Genomic DNA, 23,678 nt, shown 5'->3' on the forward strand with positions numbered 1-23,678 from the left:
ACCCGCCCCTGGAATACTCGCCTCATGGAGGCCTGGGCCTTGTCTAGAGCCGTGAATGCCCCCACAAAACGCCCTAAGTCTTTGATGAAGGAGTCTCCGAAGAGGAGTCCTTGGGCGTCTTTGCCCGCCTCCGTAAGGGCGAGGTTGGCCAGTTTTGGTTCAATTTTGAACAATATGGCTTTACGCCTTTCAATAGATAGGGAGGTATTTACGCTCCCAGCAATACAAATTGCTCTCTGGACCCAACCTCTAAGGTCTTCAGGGTCGACCATGCGGTTCTCCGCTCTGGCGTCTTCCGCCAAGTCAAATAATTTGGCCAAAGGCCCGAATATGTCCAGGTGCTTGTCCTGGCAGGACTTCAAAGCGGACTCTAGTCCTTTACGGGGATTCCAGCCCAGTTTAGTGAGGAACTGGGTCATTTTAGGATCAACCTCTGGGGTGTCACACACCTTGTTGGGCACCAGAGGCCTAGGACACTCCGCCCTCAATTTGTTGCGGGCCGCCTTGCTTAAGGGTTTTCTGACCCAATTTTCCAGGTAAGTGGCAACGTGGTCGGCCGGGAGCCACTCCGCCGACCTCGGATGATGAAGGTCATCCGGGTCGAAGAGTGGGACCCCCGAAGGATCCACGAGGGATGGCCCCGCAGCCGCGGGGTTCCTAGTCCCTGTCTCGCCTCCGGGCATCTCTGCCTGAGCAGAGGAAAGGAGGTCGAGAGCGCCATCGGCGGAATCCGCATCAGAGTCGGTATCTGACTCGTTCATAGCCTCCTCATTTGACCCGATTTCTGAGTCGGTGTCGCTCTCAATCTGTGCTCTAGCACATTTCCAAAGCCGCGCCCGTTCTGCCTGGCGCGGAAAGGCTCTTTTGCGTGGATGGGACACGCTTTCCGGGGCGACCGAAGGTACGCCAGTCATGGTGTTTCTGGAGGCAGAGGAGTGTTTAGACTTACGGGCAGCCTTTTTTAAGTCCCCTTTAGATACCTCTCCCTGGGGTGTCAAGGTGCCCGAGAGTTGCTCGTCTGAAGGACGGGGCAAGAGGGCTTGTGAAATGGTGTGGGAGAGGGTGGAGGACATAGACCCCATTGCAGCCATAATGGCGTCTGTCACTGAGCGCTGTAGCGCTAGAAACTGTGGTCCACCGGGTTGGGTAGTCCCATCCGCCATAGAAGGCGAAATATCTGAGGTGACAGGGGCCTCAGTTCTGATTACTGGGGAATCCGACTCCCCAGAGTGAGCGGACCCAGTAGATAGTCTGGGTTTAGGCATGATAAAGGACGTATGGGTTAGTCACCCAAACAAACTAAGCAAAGGAAAAAACGCTCTCACCAGGGCCCAGACCAGCGACACACTAAGAGGTAGGGACAGAATGACAGAAAATGGCCGCCAGGAATCTCGCGGGATTCGCGGCACCCGCAAGCTACGCGGAGGAATTATGAAACAAGAAGAAGTGCGCAGAGAGGCGCTCGAGCAGAAGAAACAGACAAGATTACATAAGCAGGGGAGGTCTGGGCCCTGAGGCTAGTGTATAACGACACAATTACTAACCTTAGAAATAAAAGACTAAATAAATACAAATTAAATAAAAATCAATTAAATTATCAATGAACAGTATATAAGAGAAAATATGGCATGTACTTATCTTTGTGTCAGAGCAGCAAAGAAAGAGGGAAATGGAAGGGAAGTGCTGCCTGTTATACTGGGACCTGAGGGGGAGGGGCCTATGTTATCACATGTTCATTCTTTTTTCATTCTGTTTGTTTCCTTTGCTGCTATTTGTCAACAGTAAAGAAAGGGATATGCAATATGAGCCTCCGTGTCTTGTTATAAAATCAAAGGTATTTGATTTGTCGCACTTATCTGCTACTTAGCCTCTTATTTCCTATGGAAGAGCCAAGGGTGTACTTAGTTTTTCAGACGTCTTCTCCATTTTGGCTTTAGTTTTGTTAACTAAATCATGGTATGGTGTAATATGTCATGTGTTATTGTTAATCAGGTGACGTTTACCTAATTTTAAGACCTACTAAGGAACATATGATTGTTCTATATCCTGATATGTAAAATCATAGAATTTTAAAAGGGTTTACTTTTTTCCCCCATGTCTTTGTGTATGTGTGTGTATATGTAAAAAACAGATAAAATTTGTATCTTGTAATACCTTTTTTATTGGACGAACAGAGTTTTTTAATGACAAGCTTTCGGGAGAACCTCCCTTTCTCAAGTCTGAAGCATTTCTGAGCAAGACAACACATATAATTCAACTTTGAGTTGTGATACAGGGGTGAAAGCGACATGTGCAGATAAGACAGGTTTGATAGAACATAGACACCATTCTTGCAGAGGGTCTTAAATATCTTATGCCAGGATCACAGAGTGAGGGGGGGAGGGGGAGGGAGAGAGAAAAAAAACAAGCGAACAGTGCAGAAGATGGTGCTAGAAGGGGGGAGTATTAATATAAAAAATGCATGAATTCCCATCCAAGAGTTACAAGATATGCATATATAAATAAGTGTGTGTGTGTATATATATATATAATGTAAAATGGTAAAAAGTTTTATATATATATTTTTTTTGTTTAAAGATTTGACCACTTAACTGGGATTTGCCAGGTGCAAGCCACCTCCTCCAGGAGAGCCAGAAGTTCTCTGCTCTAAGCTAGAGCCCAACCACTTCTGGGTTTACCTCAGGCTAGAAAATGGAAGCTCTTAGCAGGACCTTGTGGCTCTCCTGGGGGTTGTTACTGGCGCTTGGTGCATTCCAGCTAAGTTGTCAAGCTGTTTGACTACTACCCTGGTAGGATGTCCGGATACAATCCTCAGATGGTAATAACATGATGGTTGCAAAATGCAGAATATAGAAAATGAATAATATAAATAAAAATTAGTTACAAATTTAAAATAACAAGGTGTTCATTATACATATAAACGAACTATCCCAGATTTGCACTGTAGACTATCAGCCTCAGGCTCTGTCTGTAAGGTGCCAGGGTAGCAGAAAAACTGCAGTTCTCTCTTTTGCTTCATTATACATGCACCCATTAGGGTGATATGCATTATAAACATTGCTAGATAAACTAAATGTATTTAGTGGTAAATGTAATTCTAATTTAGTTGTCTATAGTTATCCTGACCATATTGAGCTCTATAGGGTTATATAGTTGTCTATGAAATACATTTGTACTATGGAGACTTTTCTAATTTACAAACTTGTTGCTACCTTTTACCAGACAGCCTCTATTCACTAAATATGCCCGTCGCTTCTGCAAATAGTGCTTTATTACTGATTTGAGATTAGATTATTTATTTTTTTAGAAGCAGCTGCATGTAACTCCACATCACTGCTGTTAAAATTTTGAAAAAGTGGTGATTGACCTCTCCTTTTTTTTTTTTACTATTGGAGCCGCTAAACACTACATAGTGACTGCTTTACAACTGGTTTCCAACCTGTCACTACTCAATACTGGCTGCTGCCACTCAATAGAAGAAAGACTTACAAAAAAAAAAAATATTAAAAATAATCAGGAAGATGAGCCTGGCGGGAGTATTACAGATGAAGAGGGGCAATGGGGGGCTTAAAATACCTGTTATTTATTTGCTACAGGCTTCCAACTGTTAATAGCGAAAGCCTGCATAGTTGTAAATGAGTTCTTGTATACTGATCAATTGCAGCAAAACCTCCTAGGAAGGGCAAAGGGAGGGCATGTTAGCCTGGTGTGAATGCATATGAGACTGACTGCCACTCTGTGGACATTGATGCTGTCCAACCCCATTGAGTTTTCCGCATGGCCCCAGTGCATTTAGCATAGTGTAAACAATTCTAATAATGCACTCATGCTTTGTTTTCTGGGGACATTTCCCTGGTGGTTTCGGCTTGAGGGGAGCCCAAAAACGGTACTGTCCCACCAGGTTTGTAACAGTTGGTGAGCTTGTGTGCCTGTAAGGTTGATTATCCCAGCAATTTCAGTTTCCTACCCAAACCTGCATTTTATAATGCTAAAACATCATCAAGAAGCATGGATAAAGGAAAAGTCTGCATATTGTAAAGCGAGAGAGAGAAAAAATAAAGATCAGATTACATATTTTATTAACATTAGAATTACTTACTTTAATGGTAAAATAGATATTTATTTCTCAATGAGATATCCGGCTGTTCCTTCCATGTACTGCACAACAGAGAGGAATAGAAGCCTGGTGGCTTGAGCGCCAATGTCAGGGTTAAACTGCTGCCAAAAAGTCTAACCCCTGAAGACAATAAAGCACCCAGACATGCTTAACCATATAAAAACTTAAAATAAGTTTAAAAAACACTGTAGGCATCTAGAACACTTCATCTCTGTGAAGTGGTCTTAATGCCATGTGCTCCCCCTTTTAACCAGGCTGTTGAAAACATTGCAGTTTTTCAGGAATGGCAATACATTGTAGGGTTAACCTGCGTCTAGTGGCTGTTGCTAAGGCCCTATAGCGTTAGGAATACATTTTTGTGTTTTCTTAAGTTGTTATGGAGGTGGGAGTGTGCCTTTAACCATGAAGTGTGTATTTAGTTTTTGCTAGTTACCAGATACATCCCAGGATCTTGGATATCCAAAATGTAATTATACCTCTACCTTGGACCTGCCTTGTCGGTGAAGAATTGTGCAGCTAAACCACTGGGACTGAATGTAGAAACATATATTTATTTTGTGACCAATCATTTTTTCATTAAATATAAAACCATTTTTGGTTTTCTTCCCACCTACAACAATATTCACTCTGTGATAAAAAAATAATAGTCAGTAAAAACGGTTATTGAGGGGGCACAAACACTGCACGACTGCTTTATCTGTTGAATTCTATTTCGCAGGAAGTCGTGTGGTGTTTATTGTGTTTTTCAAGTAGAGACATGACACGCTGAGCAGGAACATTAGCTACACAATGTGCCTAATTCTAACTGCATGCTTGGCAGCAGCCAAAGTGCTGGTATAAGACTTGTCAACTCTTTATGGTGCAAACTATTTGGGAACATTGTAATGTATCTGCTTACAAAGGTCACATCCACATTTAATGAGCAAGTCAAATGGTCGCAATAAAAGTATTTTAGTTGTTTGCAATCATAATCACTATATATTACTTTCTAATTAAGGTAGAGTACAGTATGTTACCACCATTTGAATTTAGCAGAGGCCTGGAGGGGGCATAAATATTCTAGCTCTTAAAAAGTAACAAAACTCAACTTCAGCAGACCACAGCTAATCGGGCGTAAGCATGTAAAATTTGTCACTGCCATTTAAGTCTTATTAAAATGCATCTGTGTGTGGATTTCAAATCTTACATGAAAACTTTCAAGATAGTATCAGAAAAAATGCTAACCATGTGTGGTGTTTACGCCTCTTGCAGACACCCCTGGGTGAATGCTGTGTGCTTGGCACAGTGTTTATTTGCATGTGTTCAAGGTCACGCAGTATGTTAAGGCTTATCACTCACTTTGAGAGGGTTATAGGAGAATTGTACGGATTGCTTAGCACATTCACAAGGTTATTTTGGGAAACGTGAACCAAAGATTATTCTTTAAGTAGTGAATTAAGGTGAAAAGGAATCCGAAATAAAAATAAAATAAAATAAAAAGTAATTTATGTGGAAAATAGGGAATACCCTAATTGTATTTGTTTAATAATCACAATCAACATTAATGTGAATTAACCCCTAATGGGTTATTGGTAACATAAGCCTAGTATAAGGCCAGAAGCATGCCTGATAATTATTCCAATGTTCTCTTTCTTTAAATGAAAGTAAAATGTAACTTGGCTAGTTAAGTGTAGCTAGCTAGCTAATCATCAGCTTTCATTAAATTCAAGTAACATTTCATGGTAAGTGTCACCGTTATATATAAAACTCTCTCTTAGCTAGAATACCAGTTTTTCCTTGACAATGAAATGCATTGAGAAGTGTTAAATTTCTGTATATGTGTTCCATCCTACTGGAAGGCTGTGCAATATCCATCCAGTAAAGGGTAAAAGTATCCAGTTCACTAAAGAGTCTAATAATAGGATCCATGTTCAGATGGATATTATTTGTATATTTATTGTTTGAATATTAAGACTACATTACGATGTGGCTGGAAACTTTGGATTTGCTGGTAACCTAAAGCAAAGCTGTGCAGTGGCAATACATAATGTACGGTAATTCTGCTTACATAATGTATGATCATTTTGATATTGAGTTGTGTTTAAAGGGAAATCTACACATGAATGTTGCCATCATTATCTGATTTACCTTTACATGCTCATTTTCAATTAGTAGGTTGTATTTCTGATATATATTATAATGCATTGTGGGTACTGTAGTACTGTAGTTTTTAAGCCATCACTGTTAGCCATCAAAGCAAAAAAGAAAAGTAGGTATCAAAATCAAAAGGGACTTTTAGTTTGCGAACGTTATCTACATACACTACTGAGTAAATATTCTCAACTACATTAGTTATTTGTCAACTATACAGTATGAAGGAGTCCCAAAATAGAAGAAAACTATTATTTTAAATCCATTGCAAACCTCCTTTTCTGACAGTTTTTCACACTACAGGACTGACTATTTAATCGGCCACAATTAAGTTCTAATGTAATTAGGCTGTACAAAGTTGAAGAGGGACAGAAAAAAAACGGGGACACACTGCACTTCGTTTTTGAGTAAAGGTTTTAGCTTGATACAGCTCTACTACCGCCAGTCCATTCTCCTAAATATACCTATAATTGCCTCACTTGCTGAGCATGCAGTAGTTTAGTTTTCCAGTGCATATTTTACATTTAACCTAAAGTTCATTGAAATGACCAAAACAGTCTTAACGCCACTTGAAACTAATTAATATTATTAATGTGGAATAGGGGCATCGTGTTAGGGCGGCTCACAGAGGCAGTGAGCTAGTAATAATAAATAAAAAATAAAGCACAATATCCCAATGTTTACGTTGCCACGTAAAATTCCACAGTATTTTTCTGGATAATTACAGCCATACTATCCTCACTTAATCCTTATCGGTGAATTACATAATGCCTATTAAGAGCGTGATTTCCCATTTACGTACTTTAGATGTGAGGTGGATTCTAAAAATTGCGCAATGCAACTATTAGTTGTCACACCATCAGAGCCGAGGTGGGTAGGGAAGGAGGTGCAAGGGACTCTGGGAGTACTAACAGTCAACAGGTTAGGGGGTGCAACACTTGCATTGACCCGGGCACTTGCAACCCACGTAACACCACTGATGTGGATGACAACACATATGGCTTCAAAGCATCCCTCCTCCCATTCTGAACGACCACAAAGTGTTAGCGCACAACAAATAAAGTTATGTTTATATTGCTCTCTATTTTCTTGATCAAGATTTATATATTTTCTTCAATTTTTGTTTTATTTTTACAGACTTCCTTATACCAACAGTCTATTGAGAAGGGCATTGACCCACCTTCCAGGTAACAAGTCAAATTTATTATTTTAAGTATTTTCATCCAGATTCTGATTGTATTAATTGTTTTACTATGAAACATAGAATGTGACGGCAGATAAAAACTGTTCGGCCCATCTAGTCTGCCCAATTTTCTAAATACTTTTCGGAGTAATTTCAGGGTAGAAATTACATTAACAAAATCATTTGTACATATTACACAATTTTACATTTTGCAAAATACCATTATCTTCAATTGTTTAACAATTCATAAATAACACTAAATAAATAAAATATTTATATTGGTTCTGTGTATATATTTATTTCAAACTATATTAATATTTTCCTACAAGGATATTTACTAAAGTGAGAATTGTTGGGATTTCAAGGTGAATTAAAAGTGAATTTAAAATGTAATGCATTCGGTTTGGCAACATTGCCTTTAAATTTGGAATGCACTTGAAATTCCTGACAATTCTCACTTTAGTGAATACCCCGAAGAGATCCTTAAAATCACTGAAATATGTTGCAGTTTAAGAATAGTTTTGTTTATATTGTCCAGTGTAAAATGCTTACAGTTAATTGAATTTGACATTAATTTGTGCTCATGTGTTGGTAAAGTAACATTCACTGAATTTTGATGTGGGTATGACTGGTCTCTATGCCCTACAGACCTACTGGAATGTGGCTTTTGTGTTGCCTATTATCAAATCTCAATAACGTTTCTTTTGAACAGACAATCTCTCTCTGGGACCCACATTTCACTCATCCCTTTATTTATGTGCTGTATTTTAGTGTACACTGTTTGAAGAGTATAACTGTAATGTTTTGTTGCTCGTTTTAATTGTAAAATAAAAAAAATAGCCATAATGTACATACATTGTTACTACCCATAGAAACTATTTGTATGGCTTTCTTCCTAAAACCTACACAGTACATGGACTGTTTCATTGTATGGCCTTACATTTACTTATGAGGGCGAGAAATAGTTCAGAGGCAATAGAGCTATACATGGCTCAGTTTTATATTAATGACTTCATTGTTTCAATCACAATCATTTGGTGTCATTGAAATGTGTTGCCACTAAAATATACTTATCCTCAGTGGTCCACACTAGGGAACAATTGTAATTGTGCGCTGCTTGTTCCCTGGCAGAGAATGACTAGGATGCTTACATGTTAGCTGAGTAATGTGAGGGTTTTGTTACCAGAGGACACATGGTAAATGGTAGAAGAGGAATTATGCCTAACCATAATCATGTTATATATTTGTCTGTCATCAGCGTATACTAGTAGTTTTATGTCAAACTACTGTGCTGTATGTTTAATCGGGGTGACATCATAGCACACTTTTTAAAAATGGATTCTTTTTATATATATGCATTTTCAGTATTACAATAACTCTACTGGACATATGCTCACGAGTTAACACCTTGCTTAAACCATTACAAAACTGCTCTTGTTCTTTACTTTCTTTCAAATTGGATGAGGTCCGGACATAAGATATGACTTCCCAATAAGTTAAATTATTATTTTTTTTTTTTTTGAGTTTGGCAAGTGACTACAGGAAACGAAGGAAGTCAGAGCCCAGTGTAAGTCACCAGAGGGCACACAGTGACCAGAATGCGAACCGAGCCAGCCTAAGTAGGACAGAAGCTCAAAGCACAAACACAACTTTGAGAAAACCTTTTGTTAATTCTTCACCACCTTCTCCCTCCCGTACAAAAGGTAAGAAACCCAGGACACATTTACAGAAGCAAGAAGTTGGTTTTCGGTATCATAATGCAATAATGCTCAAGTGAACAGGGGACTAAGGCCAAATTATTTTATTCTAATACACCAGTGCCACCTAGCTGTGTAGTTGTATATAAACCCAGGGGCTCTTCTTTATTCACTTCCACTGATATGAAAATTCAGTCTGTTTATCTAAAATCAGCATATATCTGCTATAGTTTTGCTGCATAATTGGTAATGTAATTACAAAAAAATATTATGATAAATGTCAATAATATGCACTGCTAATAAATATCCGTGACTAGTAAATAAACCTGGCATACTTAGGAATGCCCCATGGTGCTCTGTGAGAACACCAATTCATCTGCAGTAGCACACTTGTTCTCTTGTCCCTAGTATAAGGTAATTACTTTTGGTAAATAGTAATTATTAAGACTCCAATAGTGAAATGGAACCATTTTCTCATAAATGGATGTGTTTAGCATTTCTTTAGAGTCAGCTGTTGGTGGACAACAAAGGCCTCCTTACCAAGAACCGTTACAAGTTATTTTCAACTGTAACCAATTTTGTACATGCTCTTTTTCTCCTTTATCTGTGTAAATTTACTTTGTCCCAATCTGTGGATCATGCCAATGTCCTTGGTGGTCTGCAGGCCACTACCGTAAAAACTTCACCTACATTTTTTTTTTTTAAAGTGATAATGGGAAGCTTTCTCTGATCTGCATCACCAATAACATAGAATTATTAAGCACTCCACAATATATTTGATCCGTGACTTCATCAAATTAGACAATTTCTTGGACCCTTTTTTCATATTTGCGCAACCATTTCATTAGGATGTGCACCGGGAAATTCTTCCCATAGGTTATTTTTAAATGTAATGTGAATATTTAATATTCAAACATTGAGTGGATGTCTGGTGTGGGTATGTGTTTGTGAAGGTGTAGGGTGGCTGAAAGTATTATAGCTGTGTTATAGTGAGTGGTATGATTAGTATTGGTAGCATCAGTTTTCTTAAAGTGATCGAAGAATGGCCAATTAAAAAATTAACTGGTATTTTTATCATAGTGACAAATTATATACACGATTTTTATAAGCTGACTAATTTCTAGCTGTCTTGAATGTTTGATGTAGGTGGGTAATGGGGTCCCAACTTTCTGCTTCCCTTGTTAAACTGTTGCTGCCATGTTCCATATGAGCTAGTCTTACAAATGCTCATATCAGCATCCAGACTATTCATTTAATTTTTGCAGTATATGGCGATATTTACATTGGATTTATATCAAACCCACCCAGTATCTTTTTACATACATAAGTCTTCAATTTGCTTTCAAAATAGAAAGCATGAGGCTAAAAAAATCTTAAAGTGTAGACACAGTGGATGCTCATACAAGTGGAGAGATGTAGTGCCACTGCCAGATATTTAAATATTTGATGAATTGTGATATACGTTAAATAATGCAGAATATGACATTTATGCATGTGGATTTAGGGCAATCATATTTTTTAAATGTTTTTTTTTTTCTCATTTAATACCGGATTAACGAAATGAAGATCAAATATATATATATTAGATTAATATATATCTGGTATGTGAGCGCTCCAATGGAGATAAACAAATAATAATAAAATAAAATAATATAATGATGACCACTATAGCTAGAAACACCACAATGACCACCAAATGTAAAATCAGCAGAGAAACTGGCATATACACTGGGTAAATCTATCTAGATAAATGTACTGTAAACATGTACAAAGTGTATAAAAAACTTCATTTATTGTATACAAAACGAAACATGATTATATTAAACAACACCTCAAATGTCCAGATCAAATCTCTGCAAAGTGGATAGTATGGGGCCCCTTATTCGTTATTATTTTCCACAGATAAGCTGATGTTAGGAACAGGAGATGTGCACATGAAAAATATAAACAATTAATAAATTCAAATATAAAAAAATGTATTCCGCAGAAAAAATAATGATAAAGATAGTACCCAAATGAATGCACCGTCTCAAGTGGAGGGAGCTCGAAAACCAACCAAAATGCCGGGTCAGGACTAAGGGGGTTGCGATTAGGATGTCCCCAAGTGTGGAACCATATCCACAAGATATTAAACACTCCGGGGGTTCACCAAGGCAACTTACCCTGTTCGTCCAACCTTCGGATAAGGTGATGGGAGCACACCGACTCCAAACAGTGAGAGGTGCAAACGATGCCGGTTTCACGCCAGGCCAATAGCCGAAAATCAATGCCAGATCGTAAGTGAAGGACCGGATGGGAAAACCAAGTCGGTCGGCGGTGTGGTGAAGCAGCAGACAGCACGTCTACGCGTTTCGCCCTTGCTAGAGGACTTTCTCAAGACGAAATGTGCTGTCTAAGAGCAGAGTTTATATACCCCCTCTCTTACTTTTCAAAGTGGTCATGCTTGTTAATTAGTCAATTAAAATAGAAAAAATGTGTATAATACTATATATTATTGGAGTAACACATTATACTGTATATTATTGGAGTAACACAGACTGCAATAAACAATAAAATGAAATCTTTACAATTACTGAAAAATATCACAGTCTTAATTCAAAAATACATAACTGAAGAATATATAATAGGAGTAAAAGATAAAAATTGTAATTAAATAATTGAATATCCATTTTCACAATATTTCAAACACTCGATTATATTAATAAACATTAATTTTCTAACCTTTTTTAAAAATAATAAAATTAAATTATTATTTGTCCGGAACTTGGAAAGATAATGGAAATAACATTAAAGTGATACTAAGAAACTCATGTACAACTCATATAAACATCATGAGACATATGATCTAAAATGTATATCCAATACATATATGTGGTTCCCAATCAATTTTCCCCCACATATGGAATCTAGAGTTTTAAAACTCCTCCAATACCAAAGAAAAAGAATACATACTATAGATTAATTCTTAGATATTACATTCCACTTCTTCATTTAGCCCATGGGGGGTGAGCGTATTAAGCCTGAAAATCCATTTGGTTTCCGCTGTGATTAGGGCTAATTTTCTATTGTGCATCTTCTCCGCAATATGCTCAATACCCATCACTACTAAATGAGCAGGATTACTCCCATGGGCCATTTGGAAATGTCTGGCCACCGAAGATTTTCTATCGTGGTTGCTGATGGCTCGCCTGTGCTCCCTAAACCTAGCTTTTAACGGTCTCGAGGTCTGACCTACATATAGTAAGCCACAAGTACACATCAGTAGATATACAACAAATGGAGTGTTGCAGGAGATTCTGGTAGATACATAGAAATTCTCATCTTTAGAGGATGAACAAAAATTCTTCCTCCCATGGCATATGTATTGACACGTAAGACATCGGGTGGCACCACATTTAAAGTTTCCTACTTCACATGATACAGATGTTTTGTTGGTTTTTATAGTCGGAAATTTGGAGGGAGCTAATAAATTCTTCAAGTTCCTATTTTTACGGAATGTCACTCTGGGTACTTCAGGGATACTAAATCGAAGCCATGGATCTAAACGCAGAATTGACCAGTGATTTTGCAATATCAGAATGATCTGGTTGTATGCCCTATTGAAAGTTGTGGAAAAAATGGGACCTTTATTCTGACCCACCTCTCTAGTGCTAATGTAAAAATCGTTCCTTGGTGTAGATCTTCTTTTGATCGGATGGTTCTCCAGTAGTGATAGAATCTCCATATGTTTGACTGAGGGGAGAGACAGTGGAACCGATGTATCAACCGTGGACCCAGGAACAGTAGTGGAACTTCTACCGCCACTTCCAATCTTTTGCGGATCAATTAGGGAACCTCTATTGAGCCTTCTAGCCTTCTGGTATGCCCGGTAAATTATGTTGGGATCATAATTTTTATCTAGGAACCGCTGACATAGATCCAAAGACTCGTCTTCAAAATTCTCCAAAAGGGAACAGTTGCGGCGTAGTTTAGTAAACTGACTGAACGGAATATTATTAATCCACATGGGATGATGGCCACTAGTGGAATGTAAAAATCCGTTAACATCCACCTGTTTTTTATAGGTTTTGGTGAGAACATGACCTGATTTACCACTCAAAACTAAGTCTAGAAATTCAATATTTGATCTATTTTTGTTACTCGTAAAGGAAAGCCCCCACTCGTTGTTATTGAGACTTTGAACAAATACCTCAGCTTCATTTAAATCACCCTCCCAAATGATCAGGATGTCATCGATGAAGCTCTTATAGAATTTCAGGTGCCCCTTCCAAATTTGGTTATTGAAAATGTTGAAGTGTTCCCATAGGCCCATAAAGATGTCGGCATATGCTGGGGCAAAGCTCGCCCCCATTGCCGTCCCTTTCTTCTGTAAATAAAATTGCCCATTAAAACAAAAATAGTTGTGGCTTAGGATGAATGATATGATCTCTACAATAGCTTCAACTTGGAATAACGGAAGAAGGGGATCTTCCAAAAGAAAATGTTTAACCGCTTTCAAACCTAAATGATGGTCAATGTTGGAGTATAGAGCTGCCACGTCAATAGTTAACCAGCAGAAATTGTCCTGCCATACGAAATCTTGCATCAAAGACAACACATGTCCTGTGTCTTTAATATATGAGGGTAGATGGATCATAATTTTTTGGAGGTGAGTGTCTACCCATTTGGAAAGTGGTGCAGTGAGGGAACCAATAGAACCTCAAGACCGTTAAAAGCTAGGTTTAGGGAGCACAGGCGAGCCATCAGCAACCACGATAGAAAATCTTCGGTGGCCAGACATTTCCAAATGGCCCATGGTAGTAATCCTGCTCATTTAGTAGTGATGGGTATTGAGCATATTGCGGAGAAGATGCACAATAGAAAATTAGCCCTAATCACAGCGGAAACCAAATGGATTTTCAGGCTTAATACGCTCACCCCCCATGGGCTAAATGAAGAAGTGGAATGTAATATCTAAGAATTAATCTATAGTATGTATTCTTTTTCTTTGGTATTGGAGGAGTTTTAAAACTCTAGATTCCATATGTGGGGGAGAATTGATTGGGAACCACATATATGTATTGGATATACATTTTAGATCATATGTCTCATCATGATGTTTATATGAGTTGTACATGAGTTTCTTAGTATCACTTTAATGTTTTTTCCATTATCTTCCAAGTTCCGGACAAATAATAATTAAATTTTATTATTTTTTAAAAAGGTTAGAAAATTAATGTTTATTAATATAATCGAGTGTTTGAAATATTGTGAAAATGGATATTCAATTATTTAATTACAATTTTCAATCTTAACTTTTACTCCTATTAAATATTCTTCAGTTATGTATTTTTGAATTAAGACTGTGATATTTTTCAGTAATTGTAAAGATTTCATTTTATTGTTTATTGCAGTCTGTGTTACTCCAATAATATACAGTATAATGTGTTACTCCAATAATATATAGTATTATACACATTTTTTCTATTTTAATTGACTAATTAACAATCATGACCACTTTGAAAAGTAAGAGAGGGGTTATATAAACTCTGCTCTTAGACAGCACATTTCGTCTTGAGAAAGTCCTCTAGCAAGGGCGAAACGCGTAGACGTGCTGTCTGCTGCTTCACCACACCGCCGACCGACTTGGTTTTCCCATCCGGTCCTTCACTTACGATCTGGCATTGATTTTCGGCTATTGGCCTGGCGGGAACGGCATCGTTTGCACCTCTCACTGTTTGGAGTCGGTGTGCTCCCATCACCTTATCCGAAGGTTGGACGAACAGGGTAAGTTGCCTTGGTGAACCCCCGGAGTGTTTAATATCTTGTGGATATGGTTCCACACTTGGGGACATCCTAATCGCAACCCCCTTAGTCCTGACCCGGCATTTTGGTTGTTTTTCAAGCTCCCTCCACTTGAGACGGCGCATTCATTTGGGTACTATCTTTATCATTATTTTTTCTGCGGAATACATTTTTTATATTTGAATTTATTAATTGTTTATATTTTTCATGTGCACATCTCCAGTTCCTAACATCAGCTTATCTGTGGAAAATAATAACGAATAAGGGGCCCCATACTATCCACTTTGCAGAGATTTGATCTGGACATTTGAGGTGTTGTTTAACATAATCATGTTTCGTTTTGTATACAATAAATGAAGTTTTTTATACACTTTGTACATGTTTACAGTACATTTATCTAGATAGATTTACCCAGTGTATATGCCAGTTTCTCTGCTGATTTTACATTTGGTGGTCATTGTGGTGTTTCTAGCTATAGTGGTCATCATTATATTATTTTATTTTATTATTATTTGTTTATCTCCATTGGAGCGCTCACATACCAGATATATATTTTTCTAGTTTACTCAGATAAGTCGCTCTCCTGTATGTGATGCAGCCCTGCTTCTAGTGATTTTACTAGATCTAATTATTACCCACTCTCACTGTCAGTTCCTTTATATTTGTATATATATTAGATTATTGTACAGTATTCACATAATAACAATAATATTCTTAGTTCATGAGACAAATTTCTATACGAACATAAAATGTTTTGTTATATGCTTCTTTTTGCCTTTTTGCTGTCTTTTTTTCTGTACTTTTTCATAACATTTCATTCTTTTACTAATGCCTTTATCTTTCTCTATAAATGTGTTAATTTCTGGAAATATCTCTCTCTTATCATGCTGCTCTTTGGACTATGAAGGTGGGGATGTTAACAGAATGTATCCTCCCCTTTTCACCTATTCTGTTCATAATCAAAATGCCTCATGTGAGTTAGATTATTGTGGTGGCTACAGTCACCATTTAGAGGTTCCAGATGATACCAAACGGTCAATCAGCTTTAAGAATGGCTGGCAGATGACACGTCAAAATGCAGAGGTATGGAGCAGCACTGAAGAAAATGCATCGCCAAAAATAAAATCTAGGAGTTGTGATGATCTCCTAGCAGAAGACCGCAGTTGCTTTTCCAATACCCAGATGAAATCCGAGAGCATGGGATCCCTCTTATGTGAAGATAAATCCAAGCCAGATAGTCCCTTAGCCTGGGGCAGTTCTTTTGTTCCTGACAGCTCCTCTTCTGCAAAGAAAACAAGGATCCGCCACAGATCTGCCCATGATACTCCAGGCTTCCTAAAATTGTACAAGAAGATGCATAGAATAAACCGCAAAGATTTAATGAGTTCCGAAGTAATCTGTTCTGTGAAATCTCGAATACTGCAGTATGAACAAGAACAGCAAAAAGGTATATTATCTGGATGGCGGGAGAGTTCTGAAGAAGTGCCAAGGGATATGGTCCCTACTAGGATATCAGAATTTGAACAGCTTATTCAGAAATCTAAATCCATGCCGAACCTTGGGGACGTAATGTTGTCTGCAGTGAGTTTAGATATCTCTACTAACTCATGCCCAAAGAGACGGTTTTCTATTGAGTCTCTGCTGGATGAAGAAAGCCAAGAGAGACATATTTCTCAGGTTCAGCATAATGTAAAGTCTAAAACACTTGTTCCAGTACATATTGAGGTAACAAGTGATCAAATGCCAAAGTCACAAATCGAGCTCTCAGATAGTGACCCAGATGCTGTCGTGTCTGACCTGAGTGATTTTATACAGATTGAAGGTTCTTCTTTTTGCAGTGAAAGTGACTTTGACCACTATTCTTTCACATCATCTGAAAGCTTCTATGGGTCTGGTCATCACCATCACCACCACCATCACCACCACCATCACCATAGACACCTAATCAGCTCTTGCAAAGGGAGGTGTCCAGCCTCATATACTCGTTTTACCACCATGTTAAAGCATGAAAGGGCTAAGCAGGAGAAAATAGAGTCTGCAGGAAAACGAGAATCCGATCCTGGTCTATCCAAAATTGCATTCCTTGTCAGCCCAGTGCCTTTTCGTAGGAAAAAGACCTCTACTCCTAAACGGCAAACTGAGAAGACCAGATGTAAAGCATCTGTATTTGAAGCACTGGACTCTGCTCTTCAGGATATCTGTGACCAAATAAAAGCTGAGAAAAGACGGGGAAGCTTGCCTGATAATAGCATTCTTCACAGACTTATTAGTGAGCTTCTTCCCGATGTTCCTGAAAGAAACTCCTCTTTAAAAGCGTTTCCTGTAGCCACTGCAAATCAGTCTTTTTATCAGTTACCTCCTGATGGTGCTATCCATTACCCAGCGTACCAGAATGATTGTGAAAGTCTGCCCGTCAGTGCCTCTTACCAGCATGTAGACACAACTAACAACAACTCTCAAGATAATGCGTTCACGTTCCAAGGTGCTCTTCCCTCCTTTCTTTAATATTCATGTTATACACCCTGATCCACCTCATTTAAAACACATCCTATCCATCTGTTTTGAGCAACATGTCTAACTTGTGTTAACCATGCATCATAAAAGTAACTCAAGATCTTACTGGCTTCCTGAAATCCATATGTAAAGTAGAGATGTGGTACGAATAGTTCCTTAGGTTGAGATTTATTTCTCCATCAAATCCAGCTTTGGTCACTTACTGACCAAACTCTTAACCACCTATCTACCCATATTCTAACTATGGGTCATTCCAAATAGTTATTTGATCAATTTAATATCAAACTGGTCAGTGTCATTCACGTTTCTAAAAGTGCAGACCAAATTCCAGCTTTCCATTACTTATACTTTCATCTACTGAAGTCTTTTACCTCAATAAATAAGAATTGTATCTGCTCACTGTCTGCTTCTTTTCCACATCTCTACTTTACTGATTCCTTTGACCTTGTGAAATCATTTTGGATATTATTCGTACTATGTTCACCTGAAGGGATGTACATGATCTAGGAGTCATTGGATTTAGTTAGTAATGATTAGTTAAGAAATTAGTAATTTTCCTACAAATGATCCTAGAACTTTTTTTTGGGTGAATATAAGACCAGTTTTTATTTCTTTATGTTACATAAAAGTCAAACTATATATTAAAGTTTGCATCGCTACACAAATACCTGTTAGTTTCACTGTCATATGATCAAAACAAAAACTACAATGTTCAAGGGTGTGAACTGCAGCCCTCCAAATGTTCTTGGACAAGAACTCCCATCATTTTCTGCATGTACAAAATGATGATCACAGTTTGTGACCTATTAACCAGTGATTAGGCTCTATATTTGTGTCACATATATTGTTAGGCTTTCAGATTAGCACCCAACTGTCAATACTATGGTTTAAAAGCACAGTATCTTAATGGATATTCTTGAAAACATATTATAAGTATTGTGCATTCTAATATATTGGTGATGTTCTAAGTAAGACATAACTATCTCTCAATATTTTAATAGGTAATATAAAAAGGTAATTTGCCTGTATGCTCATTTGTTTCATCAAATCCCCAACAGTATTGCATGCATCTTCTACCATTTCATGCACGTCATTAGATCATATAATGTTGTGATTGTGATATTTGTGTATTTTTACAGGTGTCCACATTCTTTTTTTTTTTCTATAGCTAATATGTACATTAAATAAAGGCTATTTGGATCCCTCATTCTGTTAGTTAATGGATTTGTTTAGCAGTGAACTTACTGTCAAGGAGTAATAGTTATACATTTTACTCTAGAAGAAAGACAAACTATTTAACCCTTTCAGCAACAGAGGGTCTGTCTGATACTTACCCCTTTGAAAAATTTGTAGGCCTACATTTCAAAAACAATTATATTTTACAACTATCATTGCAACCCTTATCATTTAAAGTGCCAGAGGGGCAAATGTTTTCCCTTTGTGTTGATCTGTAATAATGTATTGTTTGTAATAATAACACTTCAAATTGGACACTACTGAGAAATCTAATTGAAAACAATGTTAAAAAAATATTTTATTCTTCCAGCTGGTCATGATTCACCCCGAAACTATTCATCTGCATTCACTGATGTGAGCCGGAGCACTGCAAGAAGGGGGACACAGGAAAGAGAGGTAGTCAAACCACTGGTGCCTTTTTATTTTTTATTTTTTTAAGGGTGGTATGTAGATGTTGATCAAAGTAACTACTTCCAACCCCTAATAATAACACCAAGAACCTAACTCTCATCTACCATGAAACCCATTTTAGAATACCAAGCCCTCTGTATGTCCCACCCTGGGTGTCTGTTTACTTAGGTACCATATTAATTAATTAACCAAGCCAAGTATAACGGCCCTAATTTTCTGTTTTTATTTTAAAACCGTTTTGGAATCCAACTAGCTCTGCGTGATAAACATGCTCGTTACTTTCCATAAAATTTAGTGGCCACAACCCTATCACACATCCTTTTTCTGCCAGGCCGGAATATTATTTGACTATCTTGGCATCAACAATTCAAACCAAATGGTGCAAAATATGCTGGTTTCTTGAATTTGGTTTCATTTCAAAGTCTTTGCTGCCAAGCCCACATGCAATTTTCTAAGGCATATAACACTGATAGGAGTTGGGAAGTTGCTAAGTTTTTTTTTTTTGTGTGTGTGATTCATCCAAGCTGCTTTGCTTTATCCACGGCAAGCATGTTTTACAAGAACATTGTATTGTCCTAGAGGTTACACATATTGCTTCCTACACATTATCATAGGAAATAGTTTATCAGTTACAGACTTTACTACACTACTTTCTGTACTTATTAATAGAAATGTTGTATAATGACATCAGTCCACACTAAACTATTCAACATCATTGGATATTGCAGTGCTGACCTAACTTAATGAAGCAAATCAGGCATTGAGTGTTGTCAAAACAGAGAGTCTTATGGACTTAAAAATTAAAATTCCTTAAAGCAAAACATTCCCCTTTGAAATCAATATAGTATTTCTGTTGATCGATTACAGTTTGAAGTGCATGTTGTATAGCCTCACCTGTAACTTAACCAATTCACAGCCAGACTATCTTCACACTATTTCATCAATTTACATATTTTAAATGAGATATATTAATAGGGTTGTGTCTCAGGAAAACACACTGTAATAAGAATTTACCGTACGTATAGGAATGCGTTTATTCAAACTTATAAATAAATATAGAGGATCCAAAACAAAGAGTTAAAGCAACACTTTATTCATACAATTTCTCTAAAATCACATAAATACAACATTGAGTACAGTACAGTTAAAAATGTCAACTAGATGCAGCTTTCTAATAGACAATTGGAAAGCAGAGAAATGTGTAAAAAATCCTCCCCTGGATGTTTTGACATAAAAGTCTTTCTCAAGGGACTAGCAAGCAATCACTATAGCTTTCCTTAAATATACTTAACCTAAAGGCTATCAATATGTTCATGTCACGTCACATGTTCACTCATGGGAATCAATAAAAATAGCTGCAAAGGATTTAACAGAATATATATATATATATATATATATATATATATATAATATGTGTGTGTAGTAAACCAGCTGCACTCATGATATTTCATTAGAATTCAAAACGTTATTGTAGAATCATTAATAGAGGATTAACGTTTCAGTCCTACTTGAGGATTTTCATCAGGATCATTTCATTGACTCATTGATCCTGATGAAAGTCCTCAAGTAGAACTGAAACGTTGACCCAGAAGCGTTGACATTTTTTGAATTTTAATGGAAGACCGCAAGTGCAGCTGGTTAAAACTACATTTCTGGATATCTTAGGGCCCTGGCATTGGCACTTGGCAATTGATAAGTATTACAGCTTGAGTGCAGGGATTTAAAGCATATTAATATATAAATATAATATACATACAAACAAAAAGACTTGCAGTCCAAATAAAAAAGAATGTTCTACTTTAGCCAGCGCTCCTCAATACTAGTAGATAATTCTTCAGGATAAGCAAGCACTCCAGGGATTTGATAAGGAAGTATTCCTTTAATTATATTCCAAAAAGGTTTACATAGTCAAAGAAGTCGACGTTTCGGCTCTATTAAAATAACTTTCCCCAGGACATGTTTGAAAAAAAGTTTTTAAATGTGTAAAATGCTTCCCAATGGAATCATGTGCCCAAAAAGCTAACTAAGGGGGAAAGAGAAGTAAACGAGGCGTGTAACACACACACACACACACACACACATAAGCGCATACACCGTGATCGCACAAATTTTAATTGCAATAACCATTGTATTGCGACTCTGTTTCCTATGGCATCATTCCATTGAAGTCTTTTACTGATACAGTTTCAGGTAAGGCTGGCTGGCAGTGATGGGCAGAGTAACAATCTAGCCCATATCAGTACAAGTTATATATTTTGAGGTTACAGTAGGTTCTATCCCTATCTCCATATGGAGCAGCAGCATAATATTGATACATATTCTACAGTGATCTGGTCAGCATGTAGTACATCATGTTCAGACACTGTTATGAAAGCTGTTCCAGAGCTGCTTGTTACATTGTATCCACAACTTGCAGTTCTCCGTTTCCTTTTGTACTAGAACTACCTTTACTTAAAGTGGCACTGTCACACCAAACTTACCTTTTACAATCGCTTCCTCTTCTCTTTCTCTCTCAGAATGCGTTCTTTTCTTTATATCTAATCTAGTTCTCTTTAAAACATTGGTCCCTACTTTGTGTCTTATGCATTTTTCCTACGCTTGACTTTCCTTGACACATTTCCTGTGTCAAAGAAAGTTTTCCCACAATACAACACCCTCTTCATATTCTCGGGTGGTTTCCTTTCACCATTCCCCAACATCCTGTCATGTAGACTTGGGCGCCAGCGAAAAGGTAGAATTTCATCCGAACAGAATGTGTACAGTTTGTCCATTTCTGCTCAAACAAAATTCAAGCATTTGTTTCTGTTTGGAATTTCATTCATGAAATTCCGATGCGTGTCTCCCACAAGAATTAGGGAGTTAGTATCTGCTAAAAACCTGAAAGACCAAAACAGGTCTTTCAGCCAATTTTACTAATACTCCATAAACAATGCTTTCTATTCGTAAAGTAGGGAGGTTAAAATCTCCCTCCTGCCCATACTCGCAGTGACACAAGTAGAGGTATGTCTATAAAATGGCAAACCGTAAGCAGCCACTGTTGTAAAAAAAGCCCCCCACACAGTGGGGCAACTGTTAAAATAATTAACAAGTGGGGCTCGAGTTCCCCTTCAGCCCTCACCTATTAGCAGTATGTGGGTGCCCTAATTGATAATGGGGGTCCCCCATTCCCCACCCATTAGCGGCAGGTGGTGACCCTAAATGATAATGGGGGGTTCTCCCCTGCCCCCACCCATTAGTGGCAGGTAGGGACCCTAAGAGATAAGAGGTGGGGGGCCTATTGATGGTGGGTGGAACTAATTGTAAAATAACCCACCCCCTCACCCCCAAGTTACCCCTCCAGTAAGGAGATGAAGTGGCCTGGGTGAGTATACGGTTTCTTTAAGTGTAAGGAGCAAGTTACTCCTCAATGCGGGGTCTACCTAAAGCTCAAATAAATCTGTTCTGCATACTGATCATATGTTATCACATTTCACTATCTGCCATAATGTATTTGCCCATATTTTCACCATCCATATATCCTCTCACTGCGTAACAGTCTGCTTTGTGTATTTTTTTTTCATGCCCAGGTAGCCAGAGCAGTGTATGATTTCAAGGCTCAATCTGCAAAGTAAGTGCTTTTTATCATTATTTTTAACAATAAATGTCTAATGTTGATGTGGTTGTACGTTAAATTCATTTATTTTCAAGGTCCCTGAGTATAAAACAGAATGTGGCATTTAGTAACAACAGTCTCCAGCACAACATGATTTTATAAACACTCTGTTTTCAATACACAATGTTAACTGATTTAAAGAATAGCAATTAAAATTAAATCAGTGACTTGTTATGTAAGCCTGTTTACCTTTAAACACACGTTAAAGCATGTTTAGCTAACTTAGGCCTCGATTTAATATTGTTGGAAAAGATTTCCAAATGATTTAATATTTTTAAATAAATTATTAAAAAGCTGTTTGTCAACATACAAAAATATATCATATATAAAAATATATAATTGTTTAAAAAATCTGAATATTACAAAAAGTAATATTAAATAATTTTAAAAGTTTATCCAAAAATATAAAATCATTTGTGAAACCTAGCCAAATAAATTAAATAAAGCCTTCAGCAGATTATTGTGTTTATTTATAACAAGGGTAGCTATCCCTTTAGTAGCCGTCACTATGATAAAAATGTAGAGTAATCTAAGGCTTCTAAACATCTTAAGTTAGTTCTACTCTAATAATTCAACTTGATGCTTTCAGCTAAAATGCAAAATCCATTTGACAGAAATGCACGTATTGGCCCTTAATTGAACACACATGGGGTGGGAACTAGCACAGTAATAGAGCTGTGTAATATGGGGAATGGTAAGTTCTTCTATTAAAAAAAATGGAACAGGCTGAATTGGCTGTAAAATTAGACCCTGGAAAAGGTTTGCAGGAGAAATAGAAATTCAGAGGTAACTAGGGATACATTCTCTTGCGCTACGCCCAGTGGCGTACACACGACCCAGGGGGCCCCGGTGCGAAAATTGAGCCGTGGGCCCCCCCTGCGACCGTGGTATGTACGTCAGTGCATGCAGAAATACACTTAAAGGACCACTACAGACACCCAGATCACATCAGCT

The 23,678-nt window shown here is 37.6% G+C and overlaps 1 protein-coding gene across 19 annotated transcripts in view; it reads left to right on the top strand.

Annotated features, from left to right (window-relative positions):
- SORBS2 (sorbin and SH3 domain containing 2) overlaps window positions 1–23,678 on the top strand; it is a 293,640-nt gene that overhangs the window by 211,637 nt on the left and 58,325 nt on the right. For 14 of the 19 annotated variants that reach the window (XM_063458106.1, XM_063458108.1, XM_063458107.1 and 11 more), the window contains 5 exons: window positions 7,385–7,434; window positions 8,955–9,133; window positions 15,819–17,393; window positions 18,972–19,057; window positions 22,639–22,679. In XM_063458106.1, the coding sequence (XP_063314176.1) occupies window positions 7,385–7,434; window positions 8,955–9,133; window positions 15,819–17,393; window positions 18,972–19,057; window positions 22,639–22,679 (1,931 nt within the window). The remainder of the gene's footprint in view (window positions 1–7,384; window positions 7,435–8,954; window positions 9,134–15,818; window positions 17,394–18,971; window positions 19,058–22,638; window positions 22,680–23,678) is intronic. The other 5 variants (XM_063458114.1, XM_063458116.1, XM_063458112.1 and 2 more) reach the window with 1 other exon arrangement.

The sequence above is a fragment of the Pelobates fuscus genome, chromosome 6 (genome assembly GCF_036172605.1).
Source record: "Pelobates fuscus isolate aPelFus1 chromosome 6, aPelFus1.pri, whole genome shotgun sequence".
Taxonomy (NCBI): Eukaryota; Metazoa; Chordata; class Amphibia; order Anura; family Pelobatidae; genus Pelobates; species Pelobates fuscus.